Source organism: Rhinopithecus roxellana, chromosome 20 (assembly GCF_007565055.1).
Source record: "Rhinopithecus roxellana isolate Shanxi Qingling chromosome 20, ASM756505v1, whole genome shotgun sequence".
Classification (NCBI taxonomy): domain Eukaryota; kingdom Metazoa; phylum Chordata; class Mammalia; order Primates; family Cercopithecidae; genus Rhinopithecus; species Rhinopithecus roxellana.
The window spans coordinates 71,553,612-71,570,124 of NC_044568.1; the positions used below are offsets into that span (position 1 = coordinate 71,553,612).

At 53.0% G+C, this 16,513-nt stretch overlaps 2 protein-coding genes across 13 annotated transcripts in view; one reads left to right on the forward strand and one right to left on the reverse strand.

The window, feature by feature from the left end:
- The window catches only part of CRAMP1 (cramped chromatin regulator homolog 1), a 65,102-nt gene extending 63,108 nt beyond the window's left edge, over positions 1-1,994 (reverse strand). For 4 of the 10 annotated variants that reach the window (XM_030924605.1, XM_030924603.1, XM_030924600.1 and 1 more), the window contains exon 1: positions 270-395. In XM_030924605.1, coding sequence (XP_030780465.1) covers positions 270-379 — 110 coding nt within the window. In that variant the 5' untranslated portion in view covers positions 380-395. Of the gene's footprint in view, positions 1-119; positions 207-269; positions 396-1,698 lie in introns of those variants that run through there. The other 6 variants (XM_030924601.1, XM_030924597.1, XM_030924596.1 and 3 more) reach the window with 4 other exon arrangements.
- A 1,495-nt stretch (positions 1,995-3,489) lies between these two features.
- IFT140 (intraflagellar transport 140) overlaps positions 3,490-16,513 on the forward strand; it is a 108,795-nt gene continuing 95,771 nt past the window's right edge. The window contains exons 1-3 of one of the 3 annotated variants that reach the window (XM_030925519.1): positions 3,490-3,688; positions 7,098-7,275; positions 11,193-11,414. In XM_030925519.1, the coding sequence (XP_030781379.1) occupies positions 7,129-7,275; positions 11,193-11,414 (369 nt within the window). In that variant the 5' untranslated portion in view covers positions 3,490-3,688; positions 7,098-7,128. The remainder of the gene's footprint in view (positions 3,689-7,097; positions 7,276-11,192; positions 11,415-16,513) is intronic. The other 2 variants (XM_030925518.1, XM_010387818.2) reach the window with 2 other exon arrangements.

Consider the following 16,513-nt stretch of genomic DNA (forward strand, 5'->3'; position numbering starts at 1 on the left):
AGCTCGGCGGACCCTGCCTGGCCCGGGCCCCGGCCCCGGGGGCTATGGGACCCCGGGAGCGGGCGCGAGTCCGGGCACGGCTCCCGGTCCGGGCCGCCGCGCCGCCCGCAGCCACCTACCCGGCGGGGCCGCGGCTCATGGCCTGGCCCTAAGCGCCGGCCTCGCTCCCTGCGCCGCCTCGGCCGGCCGGACCGCAGCCCCAGCCCTAGCCCCTCGTCCCACCCCCTCCCCGCCCCCCGAAAGGCGCGGGGCTCCCGGGCCCCGCGCACCTGCCCCGCGCGCTGGTCCCCAGGGTTGGCCCTAGAGGAGGGCGGAGGAGGCCGGATCCACCCTGGGACGGGAGAAACGCGGGCTCGCCTGCCCGCACGGGGAACTCCATGGTGGCCCAATGCCGCCGGCCCGCCTGCTTATTTTAAAACACACGTAAAGAATAATCAGCTCGGGTCTCTGGGAATCTTCTTCCCAGGGTAGGAGATGTGAGCTGCTGCGAGGATTTACCAGTTAAAAATGCTTTTGCAACAAAGGAGCCTGTTGCATGGAACAGGTTGGAACCACCCGGGAAAGTGACAGCCCAGGTATGTCCGGGTCCAAGTGCAAGAAGCGGTAGAAGACATCGGTGTGAAAACTCTTGGCAGCAATTAATAAAATTATTACATTAACTTTGCTACCCACTGCCCTGTAAAATGTCAACAACAAAATGCAGTGACTAAAAATGCTGCAGCCCAGAAAGCGGAGCCATTCAAAAATAAACTCAGAGAATCAGGTACACACCAACAGCTTCAGCCCAGAAACAGTCCGGGACGGGCACGTGTGAGGAAAGCAAAAAGGCTGAAGATCAGATTCCTCAGCAGATACTGACCCTGCGTTCAACACAGCTGTTGAGAACGGGGGCATTTCCACTTCAAAGGAACACACGATCGAGGCACCAACACTAACCACGAAATACAGGGACGCGGGCGAGGACCTCTCTTTCTCAGAGATGGGGAAATGGCTTCAAAGTCGCAATGATGCCCCCACCCCGAGGTGCAGATCACGCAAGGATCCGTGGCCGTTTTCTCCTGTTGGAATTGGTCTAGCCTATCACTTGAGTTCACGCTAGTTTTTAAAAACTCTGCCAAAGAACAAAACCACCCACGACAAACACCCCAACTGAAGGGACTTCGTGGCTGAGAACTTCCCACTCTTCCTCCTCATCCCACCCCTTTCTACTCAAGACACCCAAACCCCCAAAGACCTCTTCTCGGGCTATAGAGAACCCCAATGCCCAGGGACCTGTCCGCCCGCAGGCCACGCGGGACCCAAGCAAAACCAACTCGGCCACCACAGTGAACTCGCCCGCTCGCCGGGCTCCACTCCCAAGACGCCGACCGAGCACGGGGACGCGCTTTTCGCCGCTGAAAAGACCGACACCGTCCAGATTTTACCCTAAGGGCCAACAAGCACGGGGATGGCCTCCTTTTCGCGAGAACCTCCAACAAGACTGGACCGTTCTCGGAGGCGCAGTCTCCTCGAGCCCCGTCCCGCTCCGCACCGGCGCGCGTCTCGGGATGGGGACGCAGAAGCCTCCTCGCCCTGAGGCCGGTTCTGGCTGTACCGCGCGCTGTGGAAGCGACGCCTCCCCCGCGCTCTCCTGCTCCGCCCGACAGGACCCCCTGGCGGGGCCTCGCCATGACAGCCCCAGCGCCCAGCTTTGGTCACCTTTTTCATCAACGCCGGGCGGCAGCCTGGCTTCCCGGGGCCTCCCCGGGTGCCCGCAGAACCAGCCGGGCCGGGCAGCCCCGGCCCCCGAGCGCCGGCTGCAGTGAGGCGGCGACGCCTGACTGGTCGTCCGCCTTGGGAGCGACTGGCCGAGCGGCGCTAGCCCCGGCAAGTCCCTTGCGCGGGCCGGCGCGCGGTTAAGGGGGCTGCGGGCGCTGATATTGCCGCAGCTCAGCCTAGCAAAGCCGGCCCGCCGCGCTCAGCAGCAGTTCCGGCTACGGCGGCCGGTGGGGGCCGCACGGACGGCGCGCGGGGGCGGGGCCGGGACGCGCGGGCGCGCGGGGCGAGGCGACGAGCGCGGGGGCGAGCACGCCCAAGGTTTTTTAGGGCGCGTCTCTGCAAAACGGCGCTCCCATTGGCTAGGTCTGGGCGGGCGCGCTCGACAGGTGGGCGTAGGGGGCGAGCCCACGGCGCGAGTACTGTTGTGACGCCAGTCTCGCGACCTTGCGGACTATGCGTCTCTTCGGATTGGTGGACAGGCAGCCAATAGGCCAAGGCCCGTGCTGTGATTGGCCGCAGCCGTGTTGACGGATGCATGAGAAGAAAACTGTGGTAGCTCGGAGGGTGGAATCGGGCGCGAACCTGAGTTCTGAGGAGAAGTGTGGAAGCGCGTCCGAGGCAGTTTCGCGCACCCTTTCCTGAGTGGGGTGTGTGCTTCTGCGCTACGTTAGCGTGGCCGAGCGGCGCTGGGCACTTGGTCATTTTCTTCTTCATAGCAACAAAGCAGAGGGGTGTTTTTAAAATTCTAGTATTTCTTTTTTGTTGTTGTTGTTTTTGAGACAGGGTCTCGCACAGTCGCCCAGGCTGGAGTGCAGTGGCGCGATCTCGGCTCACTGCAACCTCTGCCTCCCAGGTTCAAGCGATTCTCCTGCCTCAGCCTCTCGAGTAGCTGGGATGACAGGCGCGCGCCACCATACTCGCTAATTTGTGTGTTTTTTTTTGTGCACACGGGGTTTCACCATGTTGGCCAATCTAGTCTCGAACTCCTGACCTCAAGTGATCCGCCCGTCTCAGCCTCCCAAAGTGCTGGGATTGCAGGCGTGAGCCACCGCGCCCGGCTCAAATTCCGGTGTTTCTTTTTCTTTTATTAATTTTTTTTTTTTGACTCGCTCTGTCGCCCAGGCTGGAGTGCAATGGCCCGATCTCGGCTCGCTGCAGCCTCCGCCTCCCGGGGCTCAGGCGATCCTTCTCTCTCAGCCTCTTGTAGCTGAGACTACAGGCGCCACCGCACCCGGCTAATTTTTGTAATTTTTTAGAGACAGAATCTCGCCATGTTGCCCAGGCTGGTCTCGAACTCCTGGGCTCCAACGATCCGCCCGCCCCGGCCTCCCAAGCGCTGGAAGCCCAGGCGCGAGCCCCGCGCCCGGCCGCCAGCTGCTTTCTGGGGGGCGCTCCCTGCCTTGCTCCGTTCTGTGGAGTGCGGGGCCCGGCAGTGGACACAGGCCCTCAGTCACCCAACAGCTCAGGACACTGCCGAGCGCATCGACTTTTCCAGAAACGCCTGACCCACGCCCTCCACTCCCAGACTAGAAAAGCGGAGCCCAACGAAGCCCTGGGCTGAGATCGCCCGGCGCTGGAAAGGCCCCGCCTCGGAATGCACGGGAGGGGGACACGCCCAGGAGGGGAAGGTGCCGCTGTCGACTGGGGCTGTAACAGCGCGCCCTCAATACGAAGGGCACCCGGACGCCGGCCCTGCGCCGCCGTCTCTCCCAAAAAAAGCTCGTCCGGCTTCTCTCTTGCAGAACGAATAACCCGGCCCCCGGCTCTCAGACCTCGGAGCCGCACGTGCGTGCCCGATCGCCTTCGGCTCTTTCCGGCCGCTCGGGGCGCTTCGGGCGTCCTCGGGGCCGCCTCGCTCACTTCGGCTATTTCCGCGTTCCTGGCGCGCCGTTGTCCCGGCAACGTGCGGCGGCTCAGCGGCCTGGCAGAGGTGAGTGGCCTTAAGGGCTAGGGCGGCCGACCCAGGTCCTTAGGAGCCAGGCGGGGGTTTGGGGCCGAGGATCTGACCGGTGGCGGGCGTCGGGACCCTCCTGTCTCCTCCCACGATCCCGTCGCCGCCGAGTCCCCGCGGCCCCTCGCGGGTGTCATCGAGGCTGGGGCGGGATTGGCGCGGGGTCCAGGTCGCCCCCGCACGGCCTCGAATCGCGGCTGATTCCGGTCGCTGGGAGAGTCCCTTTGGAATGGGCGGGGTGGGGAGGTGGACGGCGCCATCACATACCCCAGGTGAAGCGGGACTAACGGCAGGAGCAAAACAAAAACATTCTATGCTTGGCCACAGGCTGGGTCGGCCCTGAGGGTCGCGTTGCATCAAACCGCCAGCGCATGGCTTCTCAGTAGCGTCCGCTGGATGCAACGAGGACCCTGCGCAGACCGGAGGCTCTGGATTGTGGCCTGGAGAGCGAGGCTTTGCAGGGTGGTCCCGGGTGCCTGCCCCTGAGAGTCCACCGTGGAGCCCCGTCCGGGGGTTCCCTACTCGGCGTCACAGGAGGAGGGCTGCTCAAAGCCCTGTGACCCCGTGCCGCTTAGCCGAATGGGCTTAACAGATTCTTTCCCAAAAGCTGGTTTAATGGAGGCGCTTGTAGAGGCTCTGGAGACGCTGGACGCCTAAAAGTGAGAGGAGTACATCGGTTAGAATAAATACAGTTTTTCTCTGGTTCCCCAAAGTTGATACATCTCCCAGTTGTATGTTCCAGAGACTGGGACTTTGTTCCAAGGAAAGGAAGGGTACTTGTTTCCGAGCTAACGCTACTGCAGATTGTCATCAAGTACGTCACTATTTTATTGGTAGCCATCTCTCCTCCTTGTGTCAACTTTTTAAATTATACTGATAATACTCATTTTGGGAACTTGTTAAAATGCAGGTGAAAGGAACTATGAACAATTGTATTAATGCACTGTGTAAAAATGGAACTCATTCAGTCAGGCTTGCAACCTGTTTCTTATATTAATAACACAACAGGAAGAATCTCTCTCCTTGCTAATACACAGCTTCATCCGCGCAGGGCCCGTTCTGTGCAAGGCACTGTTCTAAGAAGCTGGGAATACTGGGTGCCTCCTGCTCTCTGGGAGAGATAATATGGGGGGCAGTGTGTGAGCAGCGAAACTCACATTTACAGTAAAGTCTAAATGCAGCCACGGAGAAGCGCAGCGTTGTGTGGGGACACTGGGCAGGAAGCACAGGACAAAGGCAAAGCCATCAAGCCCTGAGAGAGCTCCCTTACCCAAAGCCGCGGGCGGGGGGGCGGGTGGCCTTGAAAAGCCCCGGGCAGGAAAGAAAGTAATTAGGACCGTTTGGCTTCATAGTTAGTACAAAATGTTGTACTATTGTATCACTCATTTTTCAGAGAAATATTTTCACAGAGTAAACTTGTTAGATACTAATTCCCCATAGCCCAGGATTTGTAACCCTGGCTGGATGCAAAATGTTAAAACTCTTTTTTTTTTTTTTGAAACAGAATTTCGTTCTGTTGCCCAGGCTGAAGTGCAGTGGTGAGATCTTGGCTCACTGCAACCTCTACCTTCTGGATTCAAGCGATTCTCGTGCCTCAGCCTCCTGAGTAGGTGGGATTGTAGGCAGGCACCACCACATCCAGCTAATTTTTGTATTTTTTAGTAGAGACAAGGTTTCACCATGTTGTCCAGGATGGTCTCGATCTTCTGACCTCATGATTCACCCACCTCGGCCACCCAAAATGCTGGCATTACAGGTGTGAGCCACCATGCCCGGCCAAAACTCATTTTAAGAGGTAATTCCAGCTACTTGGGAGACTGAGGCAGGAGGATCACTTGAGCCCAGGAGTTCAAGGCTACAGTGAGCCATGATCACACCACTGCTCTCCAGCCTGAGGGCCCTGTCTCTAAACAAAATACATATTTTTTAATTTAAAGGTTTCTTTTGCTGTTTTAAATTGCCCAGGTTTTGATCTGGAGTGTGTGTTTGTTTGTTGTTTGGGTTTTTTTTTTTTTTTTTTTTTTTTTGAGACAGTCTTGTTCTGTTGCCAGGCTGGAGTGCAGTGGGATGATCTCTCAGCTCGCTGCAATCTCTGCCTCCCAGGTTCAAGCGATTCTTCTGTCTCAGCCTCCAGAGTAGCTGGGATTACAGGCGTGCACCACCACAACTGGCTAATTTTTCGTATTTTTAGTAGACGGCGGTGAGGGCGGCAGTGCACGTTCGCCATTTTGCTCAGGCTGGTCTCGAACTCCTGAGCTCAGGCAATCTGCCCGCCTCGGCCTCCCAAATTGCTAGGATTACAGGCATGAGCCGCCACACCCGTCCTGAATAATTTTAAATGGTGGCAAACACGTCTACAAATATGCTCTTCTCTGCCAGTTAACGTCCCCAAATTGACGGAGGTGTAACAAAGTGACAGTAACCAGACTGTCACTTCATGTATCACCCTAACCCTCCTGAAAAGGAACAATATATATATCTTTTCCAGATCTGAAAGGAAGAATGAGAGAGATTAAGTTCACCTAACTGATCAAGCTCAACTTCTCACAGCTGCTGCGGCTGTGTGTTCTTGACTCTCTAATGGAGGAAGCCTTGTGTCTTCTACCACCTGTGAGTCAGAGGTAGAAGACAGTCTTTGATTTTATGCTTTATTGGAAATTAAGTACTGGTTTTTTTCTGTACCAGTACTCTCTTCTGGAGCAGTTTGCTTTTATTTTGTTTGAAAATGTTGTTTAAAAGGCAGCGGTGGCTCACGGCTATAATCCCAGCACTTTAGGAGGCCAAGGTAGGAGGATTGCCTGAGCTCAGGAGTTCAAGACCAACCTGGGCAACATAGTAAAACTTTGTGTCTACAAAAATTATTTAAAAATTAGCTGGCCATGGTAGTGCATGTCTGTAGTCGCAGCTACTTGAGAGGCTGAGGTGGGAGGATCACTTGAGCCCAGGAGTTTGAGGCTGCAGTGAGCCGTGATCATACCACTGCACTCCAGCCTGGGTAACAGAGCGAGACTTGGTCTAAAAAGGAAAAAAAAGGCAACTACAGAAATAGAACTTGTCCTTATTGTGACTGGAATGGAAGTTCCTGAGGATTGCATGTGTAGTCTAGGCTGCAGGGCTTTCCTTTCTTTCCTTCTTGGATGGCCGTGAGTTGTATTCGTTTCTGTGACACAGCCTGGGTGATTCCGGGTCTAACTGCTTCTCGTCTGCATTTCTCCCTGTTGGAGATCTCCTCGCATCAGGTTGTCTGCTCAGTCCGCAAGGCATTTTCAAGTTGCCAGTGGTCTTCCAATGGTGCTTTGGGATGCTTCCCTTTTGTCATTCCATGTACAGTCATTTTGTTTGTTTTATTTAAAACTGATTGGACTTGGTCATTTTTTTTTCCCTGCAGGTTTCAGCGCTGAGCAGGCCTGAGTTCCGTCATGGCCCTCTATTTTGACCACCAGATAGAAGCCCCAGATGCAGCGGGGTCACCGTCACACATCAGCTGGCACCCTGTCCATCCATTCTTGGCAGTTGCTTACATCAGCACAACCTCAACAGGCAGTGTGGATATTTACCTGGAGCAGGTGAGTGCTCAGAAGCAAGGAGCCTGACTGTGGTAGCTTCGGGCCCATGCTGTTTGTGTTGCTGTTGTTCTCGTGTGTGTGCATCTGTGAGTGTGTACACGCATATGGGCATGTGTGTGCGTGTGTGTATGTGTGCATCCCTATGTGCGTGTATGTGTGTTGGTGTGTGTACGTGCATATCTATGTGTGCATCTGTGTATGTGTACACGTGGGTGTGTGCATATGGGTGTGTGAGCATCTGTATGCATGTATGTCGGAGGGTGTATGCATGTGTATGTGTGCACGTGTCTGTGTGTTCCAACGAACTCTACTCTAGCTTATTCATGAAGAAAACAACATCCATCAGGCCGGGCGCAGTAACTCAAGCCTGTGTTCCCAGCACTTTGTGAAACCAAGGTGGGTGGATCACTTGAGGTTGGGAGTTTGAGACCAGCCTGACCAATGTGGCGAAACCCCATCTCTACTAAAAATACAAAATTAGCCGGGCGTGGTGGCGCGTGCCTGTAATCCCAGCTACTCGGGAGGCTTAGGCAGGAGAATCTCTTGAACCCAGGAGGCGGAGGTTGCAGTGAGCGGAGATCGCACCATTGCACTCCAGCCTGGGCAACAAAAGCAAAACTCTGTCTCAAAAAAAAAAAAAAAAGAAAAAGAAAACCACATCCATCATCAGTTTTCACAGATGTCAAATCCCAGTATTATGAAAGCTCTAGTATGTGGGCAGTTCTTTCACCCTAGCTGTTTTAGTGGCTTGGGGACATGTTTAGGAATCCTTAAGGCTCATCAGCATTAAGCCACTATCAGTTCATGGTCACCACCAGAAATGGCCCCACAGTGCTGTTCGTGGATGCTGAGGCATCCTCCTCTGTCAGCACCCTCCTTCACGCTCCACAGTGGCCATTTGGAACTCTGATCATTTCCACAAACTGGGTGGCTTTAAACAACAGAAAGGTACTCTGGCAGCTCTGGAGGCCAGAACTCCAAAATCAGGTGTCAGCAGGGCCCGCTGGCTCTGAAGGCTGAGGGGAGAGTCTGCCCCGAGCTGCTGTCCTGCTCCTGCTGTTCCCAGCAAGCCTAGTGCTCCCTGGCGGGCAGATGCACTGCTCCAGCCCTGCCTCTGGTGTCACCCGGCCTTCCCTTCTGTGTGTCTGCATCTCTTCTCCTCTTCCTAAAAGGACACCAGGCATATGTAACTAGGGCCTGCTCTCATGACCTCACCTGAGCTTACCCACATCTGCAAAGACCCTGTTTCCAAAGGAGGCCACATCACAAGGACCAGGGGATAGGACTTCCACATATCTTTGTGGGGACATAGTTCACCCCCAACAGAAACTCTCCCTAAGCTCCTCAGACTTCCATAACCGCCCTCTCAGTGCCCAGTGCACCTCCTACTCCACAAAGAAAATGAAGTGCCGGGGGCGGTGGCTCACGCCTGTAATCCCAGCACTTTGGGAGGCTGAGGTGGGCGGATCACGAGGTCAGGAGATCGAGACCATCCTGGCTAACACGGTGAAACCCCGTCTCTACTGAAAATACAAAGAATTAGCCGGGCATGGTGGTGGGTGCCTGTAGTCCCAGCTACTTAGGAGACTGAGGCAGGAGAATGGCCTGAACCCGGGAGGCGGAGCTTGCAGTGAGCCAAGGTCGCGCCACTGCACTCCAGCCTGGGAGACAGCGAGACTCCATCTCAAAAAAGGAAAATGAGGTTTCCTCCTCCACTCACTCTTCTGCAGGCTCCCTGTTGCCACCACAACTCCACCCAAGCAGTGACAGTCATCAGTTGCTTCTCGGTGTCACCCCCTGAGTGTTTTGGGGTCCTTGTCTGTACCACATTCCCGTGAAGTCCTCTGGGAAACATGCCTGAGAGCGCAGGGGCGGGGCGTTCCCTGCCCGACCTCCATGGCTTTGCCAGCTCTTCCTCCATTTCCAGTCTGTGAACACCATGGCCTTCCACAGAGCTTGGTCAAGGCTCCTCTCTGTTTCTTCCTCCTGTGGTCTGAGCATCCCCAGTGGCTTACAGACACACCTCTCCTGCCTGGGAGTTCACTCTGAGCAGTAAGCTTAGAGACCCAGCTGCCTTCCTGACATCTCTAGGATGTTTCAAGGAGATCTCAGACTGCACAAGACTGAACTGAAATTGTCCCCCACCCCTCCCCTGCCTCATATTTCCTGCTCACTGAAATGGGTACCTCCCATCTCAATGAAAGGCACCCCCTTTATCCTGGTTTCTAGAACGGATGACTGTTGACATCTCCCATTCCCCTACCTTGTAACCCGTCACTAGATCCTCCCAGTTTCTCTCCCGGAACCTCTAGCGAGTCTGCTGCTTCTTGCCCTTCCAATCACCCTTCCCTCCTCCAGGTTCCCATCCCCCTCTCCTGGACACCAGTACAACTTCCTACTGCTGCAGCTGTGCCCTCACAGGCCTCCTCTACTGTACTCCATTCGGCAGCCAGGCCTGGCCTGTCCTGGCATCACAGATGGAGTCATTCCCTGCTTCCGCCTCACCTGCCCCGCACTGCTCTTTGGGTGAACATGGAGTCCCAGATGTGGCCCTCAGCACTCTGCCACCTGTCACATCAGGCTCACCTTCCTTGATGCTGACACAGCCTTCCACAGCCTTCCTCAGCCTTCCAGCCCTGCACATGCTGTGCCACCTGCATAGAAGGCGCTCCTTCATCCATTTGCATAATTAATGCATTAATCCTTCAGGTGAAAGTGGCTAAGTGGCCTCTTCCTTAGGAACTGCCCCCCCCACACACGTGCCCTTGCGGCCCGGTGCAGCGCTGGTCTGCAGCTCCCTTGTTGCTAGCAGGCTCCTCCGTACACCGGCAGCTATGTGAAGGCTGTGGCAGCTTTAGGGCTTAGTCCAGCCCCAGCACCAACCCCAGTTTTGCCTATTTTTTTGGGTAGATTATCCGTTGCAGGAGCCTATAACATGTATTGTAAATGGGGTTTTTTTTTTAGAATAAATATTATTAAATTCCAAAGTTATAGCAATTTTAGATAAAATTGTTTAATTTAGAAGATCTGAAGCATACTATTATAAAACTAGTTAGCGGCATATTTCTGTGTTTCCAGTTGGCACAAAGAAAACTTCAGGATTTCAAAATAACGATCTATCGGACAATGATGAGATCACAGAAGATGGCTCCTAAGCCCAGTGGAACAACTGGGGGCAAACCAAGTTAATCTCTGAAAACACGCATATCTTCCCCAAAGCTGCAGCTTTAGAAAATTTTAGAAAACATAGCACATGGCCGGACGCGGTGGCACACGCCTGTAATCCCAGCACTTTAGGAGGACAAGGTGGGCAGATCACGAGGTCAGGAGTTTGAGACCAGCCTGGCCAATATGAGGAAACCCTGTCTTTGCTAAATATACAAGAAGTAGCCACCATGCCTGGCTAATTTTTGTATTTTTAGTGGAGACGGAGTTTCACCGAATTGGCCTGGCTGGTCTCGAACTCCTGACTTTGTGATCTACTCGCCTCAGCCTCCCAAAGTGCTATAATTACAGGAGTGAGCTGCCGTGCCCAGCCTAGACAGAAATTCTTAAAAGTAGCTGTCGCATGGCCGGGTGTGGTGGCTCACGCCTGTAATCCCAGCACTTTGGGAGGCCGAGGCGGGTGGATCACGAGGTCAGGAAATCGACACCATCCTGGCTAACACGATGAAATCCTGTCTCTGCTAAAAATACAAAAAATTAGCCGGGCGTGGTGGTACGCGCCTGTAGTCCCAGCTACTTGGAGGCTGAGGCAGGAGAATGGCGTGAACCCGGGAGGCGGAGCTTGCAGTGAGCCGAAATCTGGCTGCTGGACTCCAGCCTGGGCAACAAAGCGAGACTCGGTCTCAAAAAATAAAAAAGAAAAGTAGCTGTCGCTCTCTGAACTGCGGGATTTTGCCTCTTGTCCAATGCAGGGGGAGTGTGTGCCAGATACACATGTTGAGAGGCCATTCCGAGTTGCTTCCCTGTGCTGGCACCCGACGCGGCTGGTGCTGGCTGTGGGCTGGGAGACTGGAGAAGTGACGGTGTTTAACAAGCAAGACAAGGAGCAGCACACGATGCCCCCGACACACACAGCCGACATCACCGTGCTCAGTTGGAGCCCCAGTGGAAACTGCCTGCTGTCTGGGGACAGGGTGAGTCAACGCACGTGAGACGCTATTTTCAGATCTTGGCCTTTTCTGACCATGCTCAAGTGTATGAAAGATGAAAATACGTGAAACGTGTTGTTGCCAAATTCAGTTGATCTTGTCAGATGCAATTGTAGATTTTGTTTTGTATTGGAAGCAAGGCTTGAAAATTTGCCACTCTGTGGCAAAGGTGTGTCTGCACCTTTATAAGTGAACTTTGCTAGGAAACGACATTCGTAAAGATGAGATAAGCGCCCCGATTCTGTCACTTTTCCCAAAGCCTGTTTGTCTAGGTCAGGGCTTCTTCTCCCCCCCAGGGGACATGGGGCAGTGTCCAGTCACATTTTCTGTTGTCACAATTTGGGGGGAGAATTCTGCTGGACCCCAGTGGGTGGTGGACGCTGCCCACCTTCGCACAGTGTGCAGGACAGACCCACAGCAGAGTGACACAGTGCAGAGCCAACTGAATCACAAATGTATGGCAGAAATGTTACAATGTGTTTACTTAATTAACCACAGGTAACAGATTTCACATGTTCCAAGATTTAGAAAGGGTAACAGGCATCCAGAGTGAAGACTGAGCCATGTCCTGTCTCCTCAGTCCCCTGGCTGCTGCCTTCCAGCACACACAGCTTCTTACCACCTCTCCTGCTTCTTCAGGCACACACAAATGCATTCTTTCTCTCACTTGAGATTTTGAAGTTTCTGCATTATGGGAGGAATTGAAAGAACAGTGCAAGGACAGGCATCCACCCTCTGTGTCGATTCGCCAGCCATTCCCACTGCCGGGTCTGCTTTCCCTCTTGCTACACGGGTATTTTTCCTGAGTATTTGTGAGTTTATCACAGATATGATGCTTCAGCCCTGCATATTTAGACGTCACTCTCCTAAGGCCTAGGGCATTCCCTACACAGCCACAGTAGAGTTCTCACACTCCAGGAAATGGAACAGTGACAGTACTGACATCCAAGATGCAGTTTATATTCACATTTCTCCAGCTGTCCCAGGAATGTCCTTTAGAGCAGGATCCAGTAAAGGCTCATACATTGTATTTCACTGTTATTTCTCTCTAGTCTCTCTCTCTCTTTTTTTTTTTTTTGTGATGGAGTCTTGCTCTGTCGCCCAGGCTAGAATGCAGTGGCACATTCTCAGCTCACTGCAACTTCTACCTCCTGGGTTCAAGCGATTATCCCGCCTCAGCCTTCTCAGTAGCTGGGATTACAGGCGTGTACCACCACACCCAGCTGATTTTTGGTATTTTTAGTAGAGACGGGGTTTCACCATGTGGGTCAGGCTGGTCTCAAGCTCCTGACGTCAAGAGAGCCGCCTGCCTCGGCCTCCCAGAGTGCTGGGATTACAGGCGTGAGCTACAACGTCTGGCTGGTTTTTTTAAATCACGAACAATTCCCTGGGCAGTCCATTGGTTAGTCTGCCTGCATTCCTTCCGTTTTCCCTCCCTTTCTTTTCTTTTTTTTTTTTTTTTTTTGGTCTTTCGTGAAATCGACATTTTGAGCATGTAGACTGGTTGTTTTATAGACTGTCACTCAAGTTGGCTGTGTTTGTCTCCTCATAATACTTTCATTTCAAACATTTTTGGCAGAAATATCGCATAGAGGACATTGTCTTCTGATTTCCTCATTCTTTTTCACATAAGTGATGGCGTCCTATGCACACTGTCATGTTTCTTGCTTTTTTCATTTTACGGCATATCCTGGTGATTCTTCCATATCGGTAAATAGTGAACTTCCTTGTTTTCTTTAAACCCGTTCTTCATTAGATGAATGTTATAATTTATTGAACCAGCCCCTATTGATTAACCTTTTGGTGGTTTTCAATCTTTGCTAATTAGACAATGGAGCAGTGAGGAACCTGGTGCTTTTGCCATTTCGCACATGTATACGTTTAGAAAAGCACCGAGAAGGGGATGGACAATGGCTCAGTGAGGAACCTGGTGCTTTTGCCATTTCGCACAAGTATACGTTTAGAAAAGCACCGAGAAGGGGATGGACAATGGTGCAGTGAGGAACCTGGTGCTTTTGCCATTTCGCACATGTATACGTTTAGAAAAGCACCGAGAAGGGGATGGACAATGGTGCAGTGAGTAACCTGGTGCTTTTGCCATTTCGCACATGTATACGTTTAGAAAAGCACCGAGAAGGGGATGGACAATGGTGCAGTGAGTAACCTGGTGCTTTTGCCATTTCGCACATGTATACGTTTAGAAAAGCACCGAGAAGGGGGTGCAGATGGGTCCACGGCACGCCCTGTGGCTTAGTGGATGCCCGAACCACTGTCCTCGGGGCCTGGACCAGCTCATAGTGCACACCAGCCTCTCCCTAGAGAGTTGCATCTGAGTAGCAGAACTGCTTAGAAAAGTAGTATCTCGGAGTGTTTTCATCCAGAATAGTTCTCTGGTGGGTCTAAGTGTTTCTTAGAATTCTCATTTACGTTTCTCATGCTATCAAGGATGAATATCATTTATAGGAGCCATTTGTGTTTCTATTTCTGATCATATTATTTGCCGATTTTTCTATCAGGTTGTTCCCTTTTTTTTTTTGAGACGGAGTCTCGCTCTGTGGCCCAGGCTGGACTGCAGTGGCCGGACCTCAGCTCACTGCAAGCTCCGCCTCCCGGGTTCACGCCATTCTCCTGCCTCAGGCTCCCGAGGAGCTGGGACTACAGGCGCCGCCACCTCGCCCGGCTAGTTTTTGTATTTTTAGTAGAGACGGGGTTTCACCATGTTGGCCAGGATGGTCTCGATCTCCTGCCCTCGTGATCCGCCCGTCCCGGCCTCCCACAGTGCTGGGATGACAGGCGTGAGCCCCCGCGCCCGGCCGGTTGTTCCCTTTTTCTGGGTGGCTTCTCTCCCATTTTCTGTTCAGTTCCCACCTAGTGACATTGGCCTGTCCCCAGATTCCTGCTTCCCTGGTGATCTTTCCTGCTTCCTGCAGGGGTCGTCTGCCAATCCCACATCAGTATAAAACAACTCAGGATCATTGACCTTTGCAATTCTCAGCCTGGCTGTGTTAAACAACTAAGCCAGGCATGGTAATACGCACCTGTAGTCCCAGCTACTTGGGAGGCCGAGCCAGGAGGATCACTTGAGCCCAGGAGTTTGAGTCTAGCCTGAGCAACATAGCAACACCCCATCTCTTGTAAAAAAGAAAGATAGAAACCGCTAGCAAAATAGATCATCCAGGCATAAAATGAAACCCAGGTATCAGCTGATCAAGTCTTGTGAGTCAGAATATTTAAGAGCAGAAATGCCTAATCCTTCTGAGAAAATCTAAGATTGTGCTGGAATTAATTTAATAATGAGTTCAAGCAGGAAGAGAAGTGATAACAAGGGAGCAACACTCGGAACTCCACACCGCAGAGACATCTCTTCCCCAGACTTGGCACAAGGGGCTTCCCTCCGCTCTTCCACCAGAGACCCTGTTGTGGTTACCAGTGGGATCAGCCCAGACCAGCTGAAGTTAGAAGTGCACTTAACCTGAGGCCACTGGGGTATCCCACAGTCTCCCAGGAGAACACGGCCAGGTTAGGACGGTCTGCTCTTGCTCCCTGTCCCGAGTCCAGACTCGGAGGGGGCCCCAAAGTCCAGCTTGGGCCAAGTGCCCACAGTGCACCAATCAGCAGTAACCAGGGAGGCGGGCGATCCCTAGAAAGGGATATCCTGCTAAGTGTCCTCAGAAGTCCCAACAGTAGAGAAGAGGAGAGCATGTTAGAGGGGCCAGGCCACTCATGCCTTCTGGGGAGCTCCTGCGAAGCCAAGTCTGAGGGTCAAATAAACCGTCACCTGATTCACACTCTGATGTGGGGCCAGCCAGCCTTTAGCAAAGCTTCTTCCCAGTGACGTGCCGCTGGAGAACCAGCACTTTAACTCAAGCTTTGATACGATGATGCACCCCCGAGATGCTCATCCACGCACATCACTTTCCCGTTAGTCCCTTAGTCTACTTAACTCTGGCTCTTCACAAGGAGAAACTGGTTTCTCACCTTTGGGGTAGCTTTTCTTTAGGGTCTGACTGTATAAAATTATACTATGTGAAATAACATAGAATTCACAGATGGTGGAGAGACGCCCCTCAAGAGTGGTGAGAGGTACAAAAAATGAAGGCGGAGAAGACCCAAGCCAGGACCCCGGGGCAGCTCAATGCTAGAGTCGGGGTGAGGAGCAGAGGGTGCAGCCGAGGAGGTGGAGGTGCCTCAGGCTCAGTTCTATGTCTTGTACTTCATGCTCATATTCCAGGATCGTTAGGCAGAAACCTAAGGATCAGGAATATTTGGTTCATTGTGTCCTGTGACTTCTCTTTCCCTGAGTTGGTGGAAGTTGAGCTCTTAATAGTAGACACCCCAAGCCTGTAATCCCAGCACTTTGGGAGGCCGAGACGGGCGGATCACGAGGTCAGGAGATCGAGACCATCCTGGCTAACACGGTGAAACCCCGTCTCTACTAAAAAATACAAAAAACTAGCCGGGCGAGGTGGCGGGCGCCTGTAGTCCCAGCTACTGGGGAGGCTGAGGCAGGAGAATGGCGTAAACCCGGGAGGCGGAGCTTGCAGTGAGCTGAGATCCGGCCACTGTACTCGAGCCTGGGCGACAGAGCGAGACTCCGTCTCAAAAAAAAAAAAAAAAAAAAAAAAAAAAAAATAGTAGACACCCATCCCTTTCTCAGAAGGAGGGTTTACTTTCATCAACCTGAGCAGAGATGTCTGCTTTTGGGTGCAGGTGCTCTAAACATTTGCGTCCAACAACCTCTTCCCCCAGGGCAGCAGCCTGGAAACTTGGACATTCCAGGTGGCAGCCTAGAAACATGGACATCAGCCTGTCTGATGATGTTCAGAATGCTGGTTAAGTGGTCAGCTAGAAGCTTGTGTGTGCTAATAAAGATCTCTGAAGTCACTTGTGCAAAAAACAAAACAAAAAAAACTGGCAGATGACACGTGAAGGGCACAGGAATGAATGCCCCTGAGGATGTGGTGTACATAAAATGCTTTGCAGACACGGGAGCCACTGCGGTCCTCAGCTCTAGGGAGGAGGCTGGGAGGGGGATGGGGGATAATTCATTTTCATTTCTATCGTTAGGTGGGGCTTTTTCTCAA